The following is a 17,702-nucleotide window of genomic DNA, read 5'->3' on the forward strand; positions in this document are numbered from 1 at the left end:
GAGAAGTTTGCTAAACACCTTCTTCTGTAACTTCATGCGCATGGTTATCACCTGCATTGTAAACCTAGCGTGTGTGTACGGCATGACATATGCTTTATAAAAAAAAAAAAATGCTGGAACTAGGTGACAGGTTACATCAGCGACGACAAGCAATACTAATGTATTAATAACATGACACAATTTTAAGTTAACATACATACACACAGCTGAAGTCACGTGATAGCTCAGGGGTGCCGCTTGTGCACGCGCTGTGACGTTCAGCGAGACGTTGAGTGAGAGAGCGCGCGCTTCCGAGCGCAACAGCTGCAGAGAGAGATTTACAAACACATACAAGTAGGTTAAACTCGGGAGCTGGCGAAGCCTAGTTATTGAATAGAATTAAAAAAATATATATAATAATAATAAAATGAAAATAAACTATCCAGGATAATCGAATAATAAGAAACATTATAGGAATCTGAATTTCTGGGTCAGTATCGGTGAGTTTTTGTTTTGTTTTGTTTTGTTTTGTTTTAATCATTCTTCTTAGTGGAATATCACACGCTCGCTACACAAAGCAGGAAATAGTGTTAGTGTGCCTTGAAAACGAGACTGTCTCCGACTTCAAGATAGGATAAAGGTGATCTAACAAAAACTAATCCACTCCTTTGCTATACAGAGGCGAGGGCTCTACGTTAAAGTTTGAACCGTATTCTGCACGTGTAACAATCCAATTGTACTAATAAGAAAGTCTCAATTCTTTTTTTTCTTTTTTTTTCTTCTCATCAACTGACTGAGTTGTCGGTTTCCATCATCAATAAATAATCACTGGGTCAGAAGTAATTCTATTACAATTTCGACGGCAGCGAGCAGACTGGAACATTCTTCCATTCTTTTAAACATGGCTAAATACGTACTAATAAAAATACAGGCGTTTTATAGAAATTTAATTAGATTTTTTTTGTGTCTGTTATACTTATTTTGACGTTAAATAGCAACGTGATTATGCTAGAAAAAAAAAAAACATAGTAGTGTATATAAATACAAATAGACTAGTAATACATTGATCACATGTTTTGGAACAAATAGACTAGTAATAGTACATTGGTCACATGTTTTGGAATTGTGAAGAGATATTAATGATTAGCGAGTTCCAAAGCTTTACATTAATGTACTGCAGTTTTGTTTATGACGGTATTTGACGATTATGAAATTTAATGATCGTTTGTCAGTTTCTTTTTGTTTTCATGTGTTTTTTTTTTTTTTTCTCCTTCCCTCGTCCTCATGGTTAACTCTTGTCTTTTGGGGGGGGGGGGGGGGAGAAACATCGCTCAACAATACAGTTGCCTCATTTTACAAGGGAGCTTTGCAGAGGCTTTCTCCTCAGACTTGGTAATTGTTTTAATCTAAAGATGTCGATATGGATCCAGAACAGCCATTTGCTTTGTGAGACAATGCACAGCGGATAGGTAACAATAGATACTTAAAAGAATGTGAGGTTATTAATAGGACTTAAGACAGTGCAGTACAGTTTTAGTATCATACCTTTTAAAAGGTATATTTTATATCAAGATCCAAGGATAAAGAGAGAATTATTGCGACAGTATTAATTTAAACTATTTAATGTGCTTATTTAAACTCGGAACAATGGTGGTGGCTGATAATGTATAGAATTTGCTGATTCGCGATTAACTAGTTGAGATTTTTCGTCCAAACAATTAAGAAATGATTTGTGAAAAATCCAAGATTAAAAAAACGCAAGTTGAATAGCAGGCGTTGACTTGCTGACTAATGATTACATGCTGATGGTTGGTGGGGGTTGGTTGTGCGTCTGCAAAGGTATCAAAGCACAGTACATGACAATAGCCAGCTAACGCTTCCACGCCATGTTTGACACTTTTTTTGTGGCTGTGCCATGAAGAACAGGTTGGATTACAACATTTTCATTTAGGGTTGCACTGTGTGTTAGATACATACTTAGGCCTACTATCTATGAAATGGACGGGATCATTAGTTTAATATGCGTCCACAAGAAGCGTGACTCTCCAGTTACAGAACAGCACATTGTAGCAGAGGTATTTAATATTCATGCAAGTCCACGTATAGAAAGTAAATTGAATGCACCGCTGATGTGGTTAAAGACAGTTGGCTGTTTTGATACAGGAAAGGTGTAAGAAAGCTATAGCGGTTGTTTAGTTTAGACACAATAGGCCCTTTTAAACCTGCTTATACATACAGTATATACCTTTAGTGCATGATTTGTTTTTCAGTTTTGTATGAGTTCTTAATGGCTTCACTATGGAGGAGTATAACAAAGGGCTTGAGTCAGGGGAAGCAACAGCTGTCCATTGCTTTGGCACGATGGCAAATTCCTTCTGTGCAGAACAAGCCATTAGCTTGCATGGCAGTCATAAAGACACAAAACGTTCACTAGGAAGTTATTTCAATGGGAAAATTAAACTATAATGTATTTGACCCACTCACGTTGATCTCAGTATTTATTTCAGTCTGTTTTTAATGAAGCATATTATTGATATAGTTATTCATTTAATTCTTGTTTGCATGTTATTTTATTTACAGCATGTAAGAAGCTTAGTTATATTTATTCAGTTCATTGTACTGTGATATAAGTGGTAGACATTTCTTTTCCAGACTAATATTCTTATGGAAACAAGTGTGTTGTACTATTAACATACCGGTAGCCTAAAACGAAAGTGCTGTTTCTTATACACTCATTTTACTGTTAATCATTTACTTCCCCTTTTTGCAAGGTGTCAAAGCCAACCATGACTTACTAACACATTCCTCTTGCTAAATACTGCTTGCAATTTCTTTTATAAAACATTTTGAAATACAATATTCTGCGTACATTTTAAAAGGTGATAGATCTAAGAATAGTAAAATAAGTGAAATAACTCCCACAATAATGCAAGCAAGAATTACTATAAGTAAATGGACAAACCAACCAAAAATTAAGTTTGGGGTGGTAAATAGGGTGCCTATTGATACCATGTTACTTTGGTTGTAAGTGAATATATGTAGCTAACTATGTATTCCAAAATCAATAGTTATAAGAATTATACTTTTATATATTTTAAGGAAACATGTTTACTAGTAGATAACAAAGGTATGTCCAAAGTGCCTCCACATGAAGGGTGTCAACATACATTATTAACAAATTGAAAAACTAGAAGAATGATGTGCACAAAACGTGTTATACTTGAGGAAAGTGAATAAATGGCAAGAACTCGGATTCTTACCCAAAAATAACCAACATTCACTGGACTGTATTTTAATAACCTACTGGCATCTTGTACTGGGTGTGTGTGTGTGTGTGTGTGTGTGTGTGTGTGTGTGTGTGTGTGTGTAATAGAAATTGCAGTTTAAGTATGAGTATGAAAGTACAATTTTACGGAAGGTTATGTTGTTTTTTCAGAAATTCTACAAAAGTTTCTCACCATCAGCTTTCTATAGTATACATTTGTATGTTTTACTCATTTGCATGTTTGAAAATGTTTTGGTTTATAAGATTAAGATAGGGGCAGTTTCTGTGATTGTGTGGCACTGATATCGGCAGTTTGTGTTATTTTAGCCGATATCTTGCACCGATATTCATGCTTGAATTTCTTCCAGCACAGAATTTAATGTTTGGTCAGGTTTGCTTACTAATGACGCAAGAACATTGAGACAGTAATTTTCCCAGTGCTGTGTAATGTGCGATCATCCTGCAGTAAATATGTCTCAAAAGAGCGGTGATTTTTTTTTTTTAATATCTGAAGACAACAATAGAATAGCGAGTTGTGTCCAGCAGAACAGACTTGATGCTAAATTAAATCCAACAGTTAACTGTGAGTACAATATTATTCTGATGCTTTAAAAAAAAAAAAAAAAAGGTTGAATCCTAAATAACATATATGGTGTAAGTTATTATTACTACTACACAGTGTACTTCAAAATTACCTTTTGTAATTTTTGATTTTCTTAATCTACATTGGTTACGAATGTATTCGGTGACATTTTGAAGCAGGAATGGATTACTGTGTTTTCTTTTGGAAGTAACAAATTCAAGTTTGACTGAATTTTGTAACATGATGTTTTTGACATCTTTTTGTTTTTGATTACAATTTAAGTTGTGCTGCATTTCAGCAGTGTATGCTTAAAATAAGAAATAAGAAAGCACACAATATATATTATTCTTTGTATTCAACAAATGCAGCAAGTAAACAATACCTGTTCATTTAACATTCATAATTACAAAACAGACTAAATATAGGCCCTTGTAACTATAGTTCTAGTAGTTTACAATAGCTTACCTGTACTATTTATTATGGGCCGATATGGGTAGATAACCATCGGTATCGACCAAGAAAATCTTTATCGGTGCACCCCTAATATATAAATGAATGACAGATTTAGCCAAATACTGAAAGATAGCATTCTCGTCTTGAGGTGATTCAAGAGTTGAAAACATTTCTGTTTAGAGATCAACCGTACTTTGTGTTAACGTTCACAATCCAATCATGATGATTTAATCAAATTATAATTATACCACAAGAACCAGTGGAGAAGAGTGGAATTTGTTATTAACTTCCCAACTATTTTCTTGGCTTGCTTTCTGGTATTTGTGTACCCTGAACAGTGTTTTAGCATGACCCAAACAGGAATCGTTACAGATTTGCATTCTTTTTTGGCAGTGGAGTTGTGGCTCCACTTCTTTAAATACAGCTGGTACAATGCTGGATTTTGTTCAGTATTCAGGCTGTGTGAACGAGTGTCAGCATATTTTGTTAATCTTGGTGGTGACACAGTTTGCTTGGAAGGGGAGTTAATTCTCTTGAAAGGGGAAATACCTATGGTTTGCTGTTAAACATATTGTTTGTGACATTTGTAGTAGCTCTCCTTGCTAAAGTAATTGTTTCTGACACGCTTGCAGTATGTACACTGCTTGAAAGCATTTTGAGCTTTTGACTTGATTGTTTTTGTATGTTGTAGGTATGGATTTCAAGGAACAAAAAAAGATGCATTTCAGGATCATTTAAATTCTAGAACTTTCATTTTTCTTACATCATGAAACACTTAACCAACTAGTCATTTCCTTTTTAGGATACAGTACATGGAACATTTCAGGTGATCTTGAATATAGAAATTAAGCAGGTTAAGGTTAGGCAGTAAGTTTTGGTGTGTTTGCTGAATTTCAGCTTGTAGGGGTGGAAGGATTACAATAACGTGTGTGTCTTTTGTTCTGTGATTTTTAATTTTTTTTAACCATGGGCTACTTGGACAGCTAATTTTGAAGTTTCTTCACCCTTTTGACAGTAAAGCAATACTTGATAACATTTATGACGTTGGACATTATTTTGTATGTATATTGTACAGCCTATATTTTTATTTTGATTCAAATATGCAGTTTGTTCACATTTTACAAGTGATTCTATTAAATGGTTTTTCACTGTACTAGAAATTGTTTTCCAGACAATATTGTTAAAAAGCAGTGTGGATATCTGTAACAGGTGATCAATGGAATGAGCCACCTGTCACTTGTAATTTAGCCCTTGAAATGCTTTCTCACAAATAGGAAGTTCATTGGATGAGAGTAATAATCCCCTTGCATAGCCAATTCATCTTTTCCAAGTTTTACTGTAGCTCATAGTAAAACCTGGAATCAAACCACTGTGCAATGGGTGTCTTATTTATTTCCCTAACTTCAAAGATTTGGAATCAATAGGTTTACAACTGAAAGGTTAAACGTTACACCACTGTGCAAAGTAATACTAGATTAGATTGGGACTTGTGAACTAGTATGCCTTTTCTATGTTAAACAATTAATATGATTAAACTATTCTGTTTGTGGAGTATTTCAGCCATCGTATTTGAAATGTTTTTAAAATCATTTTGCTAACCTAGTTTTCTTTCTGCTTGGGTTTTAGAACAGCCCACAATACTCACAGTCTTGGCCTCATTGGCACACATTAGTCCACAGCTTTTTGCATTAAACGAACCAGGAGGGGGAGGCAAAAAAAACTGTTTAAAACGGTATGTTAGGAAAACAAAGTCAATATTTTAACTGGTATTCTGAATTCTAGCTGCCAAGTCGTTTTAATGTGATACTGTACAAGGACACCAGAGGGCTTTGTGTAAAGTACAACTCATAAGAGATTCGTCTTTTTTCATACTTTGCAGGTCTATAAGCATGTCATTCTTTCAGATTTTTTTTTTTTAATGAATGGAAATGTAGGAATTAAAAAGGTTAGTTTGGTTATTGCTGTCATGTTACTTGGTCTACAGATTTCTAAAAGGAATTAAGTTTTTATGACTCATTTCACCATTCATAAATTGGGTAAGCACCAAGGAATCTAACTTTTCCAACTTGCTCTCAAACTGGTTTCTCTGCCTTGAAAAGTTTGGGGAATCCTTAAGGTTTCTTTGTTGAAATTGTAGAATGGATTGATTCTTGTTAAATTTGAAATGGGAAGTTTCCACTATGCATAAAGCCATTGATGTATTGCCAGGCACAGTGTATGATTAACACAAAATAACCAAAAATATCTTCAAATAGATAACATTTAAATACTGTTATGGGTATTTACTTTATGTTCACATAAAGCAAAGAAGACAAATATAGGAGGTGAATGTCCAACCCCAAGCAACATAATTGTTTCTTGCCAGTTCTGTAACATGAGCAGTGTTTCTACACAGATGTTAATTAGACTGTTCATAAATGGTTCAAACCCACTTTAAATGTTATATGTGCAGAATAGTGAACGGATATATCCTGTAGATAGACCTTAACTGTTGAGGAAGTGCTTGTGTGAAATTCTGGTAAAGGATGCGTTTCCTGTTTCATGTTGTGTAACACAAATTACTACGACTACTGCTTCTGTTACGTGAAACTTCTTGTAATATCCAGACTTAATAGCTATAGGCATTCTGTTTTGAAAAAAGTAGAAACAAGACACCTTTTAACACAATTTCAAGCTAATGTATTTACTCTTTATCCAAAAAGTAATGTTTGAGGATATGACTTTTCTTTTGATTGATCTTTTTTACATGGTGTATTTATTTTCACATGTGTTATCCTGTTATTTATTTCCATAACTTACATCTTCTCTCATGTTTTATATTACAGGTATCTAGAAGTGTTTAGTCTGTTCTCTATTGTGCAAATCACGAGAAGAGTACTGTTCAACAGAATTGAACTACCACCATCGGATTCGTTATGTTGTGCCACTTGATTAGCACCAAACAAGGCATACTGAAGTGATCATATGCTTTGACAAAAATCTTGATCCAAAGCCTTAAAAACCAAGAGAGATTATTTCTCAACATGTGTAGAAAGAAGACAGAAACAATACTCAAACTTATCTATTAGACATTAACCAAGCTTAAAGCTCTTGAGCCCAGCTGAAAAGCTGCTGAAGAAGTTCCCTCTCTGTACAAACATTTTCAGGAAAAGAATCCTAATAGATATTTCAACTCTAAGGTGTTTAGCATACTGGTGTTAACATGCCAACCCATCCTTTATTAGCATATATGGAAAGTCCAGATGGGCTAGGTCATGACATAGTGAATAATACTAATGCTAACATGCCAGGTGCTGGCTCCAGCATGACACCACACACAAGTATTCAAGACAAGGGTTTGTCTCAGGCTGAAGGATGCGTGCCTTTGGACTGTATGTTTTGTGAGCAGACCTTTAAACACCAAGAGGAGCTCGGGCGTCACGTCCAGACCCAGCACAGAACAACACTGTGCGAGCCTGCCGTTCTGCGTGTGGAAGCAGCGTTTTTAGCTCCAAACGAGAAAGGCAGAGTAAAAGCCACTTCTGTGCTGCATGGAGATAAAGACAGTAAAGAAGAAGAGGAAGAGGAGGAGGAGGAGTTTAGTTGTGAAGTTTGTTGGCAGGCCGCTGAGGACGCCACAGATTTGGAAAATCATATGAAGAAGCACAAAGACTCGTTCACTTATAGTTGTAACGTTTGTGGAAGACGATTTAAGGAGCCCTGGTTCCTGAAAAATCACATGAGGACGCACACAGGGAAGCCAGGAGCAAAAAACAAGACTCAGGCTGACACAGAAGCCCCTGCGACCATAAACGAGGTTGTTCAAGACCAAATTACTGGGAATGTCATTTCTCCCTACAAAATGTGCATGGTGTGCGGGTTCCTGTTCTCAAGTAAAGACATTTTAATGGAGCACAGTCGAGTTCACAACCCTGAGTCCGAGACCAATGATGAGGAAGAGAAGGCTGTAGAGGAACAGCCTGTTACTGGATCACCCGTATCCCAAGAGTCCTTTCTTCAGCTGCTTAACCTGCGCCCGCATGTCTCAGAAACCAGCATGAAAGCCGAGAAGTCTGCAAAATGGATCGAGCAGCTTGACCCTTTTAATACTTACCAGGCTTGGCAGCTAGCCACAAAAGGCAAAATTGCTGTCGGGCCGGGACAGACCAAAGAACCCGGTCACGAGATCAGCACTGACAATGAAGATTCCTGCTCAGATAAAGAAGAACTCCAAGAAATATGGTCCACAAGTAGAAGTTACAATCCAGTTAAGGAGGGCTTAATTTGTAAATTGAAATCTAAACGTGCCAGTGGGGACACCCCTTCCCCAGATATAGATCAGAAGTCTCTACAGAGCAAGGAAAAGCCAACTCAATGTGGGGATTGTGGGAAGACCTTCAGAACCTACCACCAGCTGGTGCTCCACTCCAGAATACACAAGAAGGAAAGGAACGGTGCTGAGAGTCCTATCTCCATTGACGGCAAACAGTTAAGTACTGGATCTATGGAAAGTGGCACATTGGACCGAACTGAAGAATGTTCTGAAGATGGCTCAGAAGAGGGAATACATGGCGATGCATTTCATTCAGGTAGGCTTTTACTTACAATCTGCTGCAGCTGGATATATACAGATGTATAGCAATACCCTTTTAAACCACAAACTGTTGTCTTTACTCTTGCCTGTTACTACTAAATCTTACAAAGAAAAAGCATCATATTAATTTGAAAGCAGTAGTCTTTATGAATAACGTCCCTAATAAGGTGAATATCAGGAAATTGATTAACAATGATGGAAAGGAAATCCCCTCATCCTGATATGTGCTCAGCCCTTACCTGTGTCACCTGCATTAAGGTGTGTTAATATTAACTTAAAATGAATTGCAGATGTTGTATATGGATATCTACAAGATGATAGGGAGTGTTGCAGAACCAGAATAGCAGGTTCCTCATTTTTTGAAAACATCTTTTACTACAAAAGAAGCCACACGTTAATAAGAGTCAGTGGTAGGTGAGGATAGAGAATTGCGTCAACAATGTAGGCTAATCCAAAGTCATCCATAAAATACACCTGTTATTTGAAATCTATCAGGAAAATGTAGTGTCTTTTGTACTTTTGTCTTTCTGAATATTCTCTTCTGAGTTCACTCTGCATGTGAAAGTGTTTGTAATCCATGTTTGGTTTCCCTGAACACCAGGTGTCTGTTTTTCAAAACTTTTAATCTGGATAACAGTGATCCGAATTTTGTAATCCTATATTTTGTGATAGAGATTACTTTTATCTGGATCATTTTGATCCGGTTTCTGAGAAAATGGATTACATTTATCCAGATAACAAATAATCATGATTACGAAATCCTGTTTTTTGAAGTGGGCTAGTTCTTAAGTGTGTTTTTTTTTTTTGAGGTCATTATTTATGGTACAGCCTAATTTAACAAAAGAAATAAGATCATGGTAATGAGTAATACACAACTTTATTTATGTGTTATATTATTTATTTTTTTTAACAAAAATCACACAAATCACATTTAATGTTGGTGCACATATAACGCATGCAAACAATTATTTTATTTATGCCTACTTAACAGAAATTAAATAACTAAATCTAAATTGAATAAAAATAAAACTTTTGAAAAGTATATGTGTTTTTAGACATCTTCGTCTTCCTCGTTGGTCGGGAGTCCAGCATCTCAGACGAGCTTTAAGGAGGCGTATGTGAAGGCATATGCTTTTTTTTTATTAAAACTATACCACTAAATACGTGTTTTCCTTTTTGCTTGCATGGATACAAAACTTAAATATGATATTCTAACATTTGGTTTTGACATACAGTGTGTGTTTGCTATGACAATTCAAACAAAATATCGCTGTTCTGTGATCATTTAAAAGCTAAATCCACCTCCGCAGTAGGATCACAATTATCCTGGTATTTTGGATCAAAGTAATCGTGATCTCCTCTTTAAATCCTGAAAAACCCAATTGCAACATGTAATCGTGATTTAAAAGTGCGATCGGATTACCAAAACGAAATCTAGATCACAGTAATCACAATCGCATTTTGATGTTTTGAAAAACCCTATTGCACAATATAATCCAGATCAAGCGCGGAAACCCGATTTACCAAAGCTTTTAAAAACCGGCTCCAGGAGATTTGTGAGATTTGCTTTGCTTCAGTCATGACACTGCTTCAAGGATAAGGATGGCTGTGTTGCAAGCCAAAATACATCGCTTTATTTTACCAGCAATATCGAGTTTGTCTATTTTGCAACTCCAAGAATGTAATCTATGCCCAGCCATCTCAAGCACTGCTTGGTGTTTGTGCAGATGTCATGGCATTAGCTCCCTCTGCTGCTATATTGTGGTTCTGCACTTAAACACTTCAGGTCCTTAGAGAAAATTGTGGAGAACCACAATTTTTGGAGAGACATTGTTATAATCGCCTTTCTTGCAAAACATTAAAAAAAAAACCAAAAAAAAAACGTTTTTTACACTATTGCAAAAATTCTGCCTCAAATGAATCCTTCAATAGCCTTGTAGGTCACCAAAAGCTTTAGATTTGTAGGCTGGTTGAAGTGGCTGCTGCTCAGGCAATTTGCAAACTGCTGTTTAGCTCTTTTATGAGGATCACTGTTCATTTTATACTGCCGTAAAGTAAACAAATGTTCTGCTATTTCCACTAATAACTTATTTTTTGTTATTTATTCCCATAGATAAAAGTGAAGATGGCTCTGAGAAAGGAAAGAGCAAAAATCTTGGCTCCTCCAAAGAGTGCAGTTACTGCGGAAAGACTTTCCGTTCAAATTATTACCTCAACATTCATCTCCGGACACACACAGGTAATTCATTACTGCTTGAAATGTAACTTTTTTTAAAAAAAGCTTAGCTTCAGATATTTAAATTGTAAAAGCTTAAATGGGTAGAAGTTTCTATTTTCTGTTGTTGAAGAGACACCATTAAAACAAAAGTCAAATGTATAAGAGTTTAAGAAGTCAATTAAATTGTTTTCACGTATATAGTATGTTAACTAACCTAAAGATTTGATGTCGCACCCCCAAAGTCATTCTGCACATCTAATGGGGTGTTCAATTTGGAGTTGTGGCCCAAGGAAAGCTTGGGTCATGATAGAATAATGCATAATTTTCTGGTATCTTATCAACAGAAAACTGTGTAATTACATTTTCATAAGGTGCACTTGTCTGGCACCTAGACTGCAGTATTATAAAGTGTATACATACTACTGAAAGCAGATTGCCAACATGCTTTGTTAACTTTTACAGGTGAAAAACCGTACAAATGTGAGTTCTGTGAGTATGCTGCAGCTCAGAAGACATCGTTAAGATATCACTTGGAGAGACACCACAAAGACAAACATTCTGAAGCTGAACTTGCTGGTAAACCTTCATCGGCATCACTTGCTCCTGAAGAAGCCTTACCAAGCAAGGATAAATCTGCTCAGGAATTAGCTTGCGCAAAAGGTGCGTCTAAACACCTTGATATTGACCAAAATGCAAAACAACGCAAACAGCTGTGGTCTTCACCCACATCCAGCATGGTGCTTAACAGTGCTTCACGTGTTGGCTTGAAAAGTGAGCATCTGGACAAAACCACAGTGATCAAGAAATCCTGCCAGGCTGCCCGGAACACTGGAGTAAAATCAGAAAAAGAAAGTGCTGTGTCCAGTGATTCTTTAGGGTTGGGAAGTGGGGCCCATGGCATCAGTGATTCTGTATCACTCAAACTGAAGTTGGAAAGAAAAGAAATAAAAGAGGAGTTATCATTTGAGAAACCATTAAATTTGTCCTTTAAAATGTCGCTTTCTGTTTCCTCTGCCTCGGATCCTAAGAGTGCATTAACAACCAGTACCTGCCCATTTTGTACTTATAAAACTCTATACCCAGAAGTCCTTTTGATGCACCAGAAGTTGGTGCATAAATACAAGCCTGATGTTACCAGCACAAATGGGTTAAAAAGTACTGCTGCCCTCAAACAAAAAAGATACACTGGATGCCCCCCTGCCCTTGAGGGAAAAGATGTTTCCCCCTTGCCTTTGTTTCACAGTAGCCACCCTCGGCGAACCAAGTCTCCACCTTACCAGCAAGCAAAGCCCCTTGGCAAAATAAACCCAACTAAGACTACTCCACCTGCTGTGCAATCTCCTGAAGTAGAATCAAGAAAAGTAGCTCAGAACAGGAGGGGGGACACGCAGCAAAATCCCCGTCGGCTAAATCAAACTGAAGTTGGACAAGGCACTTCTGAAGCTCACCCCAAAAGGGACGGAGATGTCGCTCTGTCCAGGAGACCCCATTTTTTAGGCAGCGAAGGGCCTGTGCACAGAGGTCGTCAGGTTAGAAATGGAGATCTGTGGCGGGGTGATTCTGTAAGGGTAAGCCTTTCCAATGGGAATGGAAACCCAGTGCATTTGGACTTTGGAGAGCCCTCCAATAAGAGATGCAGGTCTTCCAGCTCATCGAGCCATGAGCAAGACATTTCTGAGAGGAGTAGTTTCATGAGAGGTAACCACCACGGCAGGCTGTTCGTTCCAGGGAGAAACATGGTGACGTCTAGGGAAAGCTCACCCACCACAGCGGCACATTCCTTCTCTCCAGTGAAAACGTTGCCATCTGTACATGCAAATGGAGAGGATCCAGAATGGAATGTATTGAATGTTCTCCGGTCCTACAACCCCCATGACCTTGCTTCATTGTACAATTCTGGTGGCACGGGCATGAGCCAAGGATCTGCTGCAGTTGTAGAAGGTAATATAAATAACACTTGAGCATCATTATAGAGCAGGGGTCTCCAACCCTGGTCCTGGAGAGCTACTGTGGCTGCTGGTTTCCGTTTCAAACAATCTGTTACTTAATTGAACCAATTATTGCCTTAATTAGTCAAGATTAACAGGTGTTCCAGATCTTTAGCTACTGATGTAAAGACACCTAGAAAAACTGCTGGATAGGGGCTGTCCAGGACCAGGGTTGGAGACCCCTGTTATAGAGTGTCATTGTTTTGTGAGTTTACAGAAAGGATTTGATTGCTTTGCAAGAAGTAAAATATATGATTACATAATGCAGATTACTGCTTTTAAGAGGTAGTAATCTGTACTATCTGGTGTGTGTATGTTTATATGCAACTAATATGGTCATTCGAGTGTTGCCAAATAAATGAGTGTTTCATTAGAAAAAGAAGAAAAAAAAAACTGCCCGGAGTGTGACATGAGGAAATGTGTTCCACTTGGCAAACTTAATTAAGCTATGAAACCTTCCATTATGGCTTGTATGCTGTGCCAGTTGTTGTTGCCCAGAGGAGACACGAGTGTTCTGGAATCCCTCATTCAGTGTTATCCTCACATCATCTCTGTCTTTACACTGTCATTGTTTTATTGTGCCTGACTTGCTGCTTGATGGAGCTTGTTGGCAGCATGGGGGGGGGGGGGGGGGTGGAATGAAGCATCTGTGTGTGACGAGAGTGTTTTAAAAGCTAGCCAATCAAATCTGCTTAGTGTAATTATTCAATTTTGTTCATTCAGATGTCATATCTAATTAAATGAGCATGCAAACAGTTTGGATTTATTACTACTGGATGCATTTAAAAGGCAGAATCACTTGATGTTTCCTAGTCATGAAAAATGAGCCTCTCTTCACAAGGGAATCATTCCTTTAGAGGCCTTTTTTTTTTTTTTTTCTCGTTGCAACATCTAACAGGGTCAAATTCAGGCTTTACATAGTAAAGGTATTTGGCACTGCCACTGTCAAGATCATTAAAAGATCCAGTAAGTTTGGGAAATAGTCATGCATGCTCCTGTAAACCTTTATTTGTACTCCTGAGAACTTTATATTTATTGAAATTTCATTCCAAATTGCCCATTACCAGCAGATTTCTTTTTTGTTTTTGTGTGACTGTTTTTTCTCTGAACTGGGTGAAAGCATATCATAATGTTGTTAGTGACACTTTAATTAAGCTGTCTTCCACATCTTCTTTTTCCAGGGAATAGGCCTTTACTCTATCAGCATTACCCAAGTAGCATGCTACAAAGGAGGAACTATCCAAGCCCTAGGAGTAATGCACGCTCTGGACCTACTGATAAGAATGCTTAAAATATGACCATTTGACAGATGACAATGGTAAATTTCTTAAACCTTGCAGTAGTTTTGTATAAATTGCTTTTAATTAGCATTCAACTCAAACATGCAGCGTTTTAACTTTGGGTGCTTTTTTTTTTTTTTTTTTTCCCTAGGTCTGAATTAAATGAGATTTTGTGCCTCTGTTCTGTTTGCCTTTGTTTAATATAACAGAATGGAAAATAAACAAAAGTTTGAAGCTCCTGGAATAAGCTGTGACTTGTACATATATAAAACACTACTGTTAGTGTTGGCTGTGCCACAGAGATTTTATATGCACCTGTCTGTAAAATTTCAAGTTAGCTGACACTTGAATGTTCTCCGAGGTCATGTTAAAAAATGAATATGTCCATACAGGATTTTTTGCAAGAGGCTTCTGTAGTTTAATTGGAGAATTGTAGGTCAGGAGATATATAAACTAGTTTTTACAGTAACAATAGATCCTATAGGACTTTTGTCTCAACATCCTTTAAGTTATAAAGGGTGACCTTTTTAAGTGAAATATTTTCACTCAAGTGCTTTAAAACAAGACGATAAAAGATAGACTTATCGGATGCAGGTTTGTCACAGTATGGTATTGGAAGAACTGGAGCACCTCCTTGGTGAAGCCACTTGTATCAAATGTATAATCCCTGATAGCAATGAACCGATAATTGTAAGGAAGTACTAGCTTGTCCCTTGTACAAATACAAATGCTATGACTTATGTCAGACCAGGCCTAAAATCTCAAAGCAAAAGCGTACTGATGATATGATATAGTATTTGTAGTATGTTTGTAGATTCTCTCTTGAAAACTGACAGTTTTAACCTCACTAGGCTCCACATTTCAAACCTGCTGAGAGCAGACGGACTCAGAATGAATTACTGCACTTGTTCTCGAGTTGACTGTTGCTGCCGTGATATTTTCTATGGCTTTTGAGAACTATTCAGAATGTGAGAACAAAGCCCACACAACCTCACACTGTTGTGCTGAGCAGAGGAGTGGAGAGTTAACATGGAGGACACACAGACACGGACCAAAAATGAAGTGGAACTGCTTAAATACACAAGCTGCTGACTGTATTCAAGGTCGATGTTGATTATAAACGGACGGATATTATGATAGTGTTACATTGGGCAGCTCATGACATTTCTTCCCCTTTTAAGTTTTTGTAACGACTTTTTCAGTATAAATGTGCTTTGTTTATTTCATTGAATTAAGTATGGTGTAGGCACTTGCTTATTGTACCTACTTGAAACAATTGATCATAAATTCAACCACAATACTTGCAGTGTGCTTGTCTACTGCTCTTTGCATTCCATGCACTGGACATCGCTTCTTTGGTCAGTTTATTTTTTGTGTTTATGGCCTATGTCTCCTCAAAGTGGGGTTGAAGGAGGAGGAGGGTTGTGAGGTAGAGATGACGTTGGCCATGAATACCAAAATCTTTATTGGACTGACCACAGTGGGGATTAACCAAAAGTCTTCTGCTATGCAAGTACAGTGTGTTCACATAACGATGTAAATACTTGCACTGTACTTTGCTTGGTGTCACTTAGTAGGAAGCGTAACTGCCCAGCATTTTGCCCAGTCTTGTGGAATACGGTTCATAGAACATGTAAATCAGTTCCCTTTTATTCAGGGGTTAATGAATACTAGCTAAGTGATACCATTTAATATATTTTACCTGGTCTAAACTTGAAATCAAGTGTAGTCATTAAATAACATTGATTCTGTATATAAGCATTTTATTTTATACTTTTTTTCTCTCTCTCTCTTTCTCCCCCCCCCCCCAGTTGCCTATCTAAATGCATTGTACTGGGAAAATTGTTTTCAGGATTTCTTTGTTTTTCATTGAGATAACACCACATACCGTTTAAAGCTACTGTCAACACATTTTATTTCCAAAGAGCAAAACAGCACAAATATTCTTGCACTGATTTCAAAGTTAGTTTGTGTTTTTTCAATTGCAAAACAAATGTAAAAAAAAAAATCAGGATGTCAGTGCTAAAATGCCTCGGCTACTTAAAACGGGTCTTTTCTGATTCTTTTAACAAATAGTATAACAAAGGGGATTGTAGTTTTATAATCCTTCAATGAGGTCTTGTTCCTAAGCTGAGCCATATGTACATATTAGATTTTTTTTATATATATATAATTTTGCACTTTCACAAAATACTTGCTGGTTTATACAGTTTTGTTATACAATTTCTTGATTTCTGATATTTATTGTACGCCTGCTTTCTCCTGCTTTACCCATGAAGTGGATGTGTTACAACACAAGCAGTGTTGAGCTGTGTCACCAGATCTAGTGCCAGCAGGTGTGCTGTTTGGACTGGCTTGAGACCTGTTAAGCTTGTGCATTATGTTGCTGATGTGAAATGCAAAAACAATATGCCACTCCTGATCAGAAGTAGTAGGCAAATTCGCATTCGTTAAGAGTTATATTTCCATCTTGACACACTTATCGTATTCATTCTGAAAATGTTATCTTATTGCATTCTGTATGTTTTCTGAAATCTGTATTCCAAACATTTTGTTTTCTATAATTCAAATGGAATTGTAGATTGTAGACACTTGGTTGTTACATTAATTGATCATTTATTTTTTCATCTAGAGAGGATCATAATGCTTCTGCAAGCTAGTTAAACACTGAATAAGGCAGTTCAAATGTCCCATGAAATGGATGTATTACGCATCAGTATTATGTACTGGCAGAAAGGTATTTGTTCTAAAGTTTGCATATTAAGGTACATGATCATTTTGGTTTTCTTTTTTATAATTTATTTCATGATGTGGGATTATTTTTAAAACTTTCGGTGTAAGCAATACATTGTTCTTTATTTGTGAAATTTACAGTGTACTGTCTGTACGTTGGTTGAAACATGTCACTTAATTCAGTTTGTAAATATAGATTTAGAGTTTTGCATCTCTGTGGTTCTGTTTCATTTGTTCTTTTAATGGCGTCCACAATTACCACACACTTAACTTTTTTCCCCCACATGTTTCGGTGGTGTTCCATGTGGGGGAAGCAGAGTACTCTTGCTGTTTCAACAGATACTGTTTGTACCTGAAGATGTGCTCATTACTGTAAACTGAAGGTGGAGACCAATCACTAAAATGGATATTGAGCAGAATAATAACATAGGATATAAACAATTAATTGTATTTTCCTTTTCATTTAAGCTCATGGGGTATTCATTTTTTTCCCTACTTTACTATTAAGAACATAAGAACATAAGAAAGTTTACAAACGAGAGGAGGCCATTCAGTCCATCTTGCTTGTTTTGGTTGTTAGTAGCTTATTGATCCCAGAATCTCATCAAGCAGCTTCTTGAAGGATCCCAG

General features: G+C 36.9%; 1 protein-coding gene across 4 annotated transcripts; it reads left to right on the forward strand.

Annotated features, from left to right (window-relative positions):
- The first annotated feature begins 220 nt into the window (after window positions 1–220).
- LOC131696657 (zinc finger protein 217-like) lies at window positions 221–17,283 on the forward strand. 4 transcript variants are annotated; one of them, XM_059003563.1, is made up of 6 exons: window positions 221–479; window positions 7,106–8,848; window positions 10,967–11,092; window positions 11,534–13,012; window positions 14,241–14,377; window positions 14,491–17,283. In XM_059003563.1, exons 2-5 carry the CDS (start codon window positions 7,483–7,485, stop codon window positions 14,348–14,350), a joined length of 3,081 nt encoding a protein of 1,026 aa, XP_058859546.1. In that variant the 5' UTR covers window positions 221–479; window positions 7,106–7,482; the 3' UTR covers window positions 14,351–14,377; window positions 14,491–17,283. The 4 variants fall into 4 exon arrangements, with proteins under 4 accessions (XP_058859546.1, XP_058859548.1, XP_058859549.1 ...); XM_059003565.1 differs by having other exon boundaries at window positions 221–469; XM_059003566.1 differs by having other exon boundaries at window positions 221–333.
- Window positions 17,284–17,702: the final 419 nt, after the last annotated feature.

The sequence above is a fragment of the Acipenser ruthenus genome, chromosome 29 (assembly GCF_902713425.1).
Source record: "Acipenser ruthenus chromosome 29, fAciRut3.2 maternal haplotype, whole genome shotgun sequence".
NCBI classification, from domain to species: Eukaryota; Metazoa; Chordata; class Actinopteri; order Acipenseriformes; family Acipenseridae; genus Acipenser; species Acipenser ruthenus.

Excerpts from the sequence above, each read along its gene's own strand:
- LOC131696657 (XM_059003563.1), top strand. The coding sequence starts at position 7,483 with ATGCCAACCCATCCTTTATTAGCATATATGGAAAGTCCAGATGGGCTA. Across the intron at positions 8,849-10,966 it reads TGGCGATGCATTTCATTCAG|ATAAAAGTGAAGATGGCTCT; the intron begins GTAGGCTTTTAC and ends TTATTCCCATAG. Across the intron at positions 11,093-11,533 it reads TCATCTCCGGACACACACAG|GTGAAAAACCGTACAAATGT; the intron begins GTAATTCATTAC and ends TAACTTTTACAG.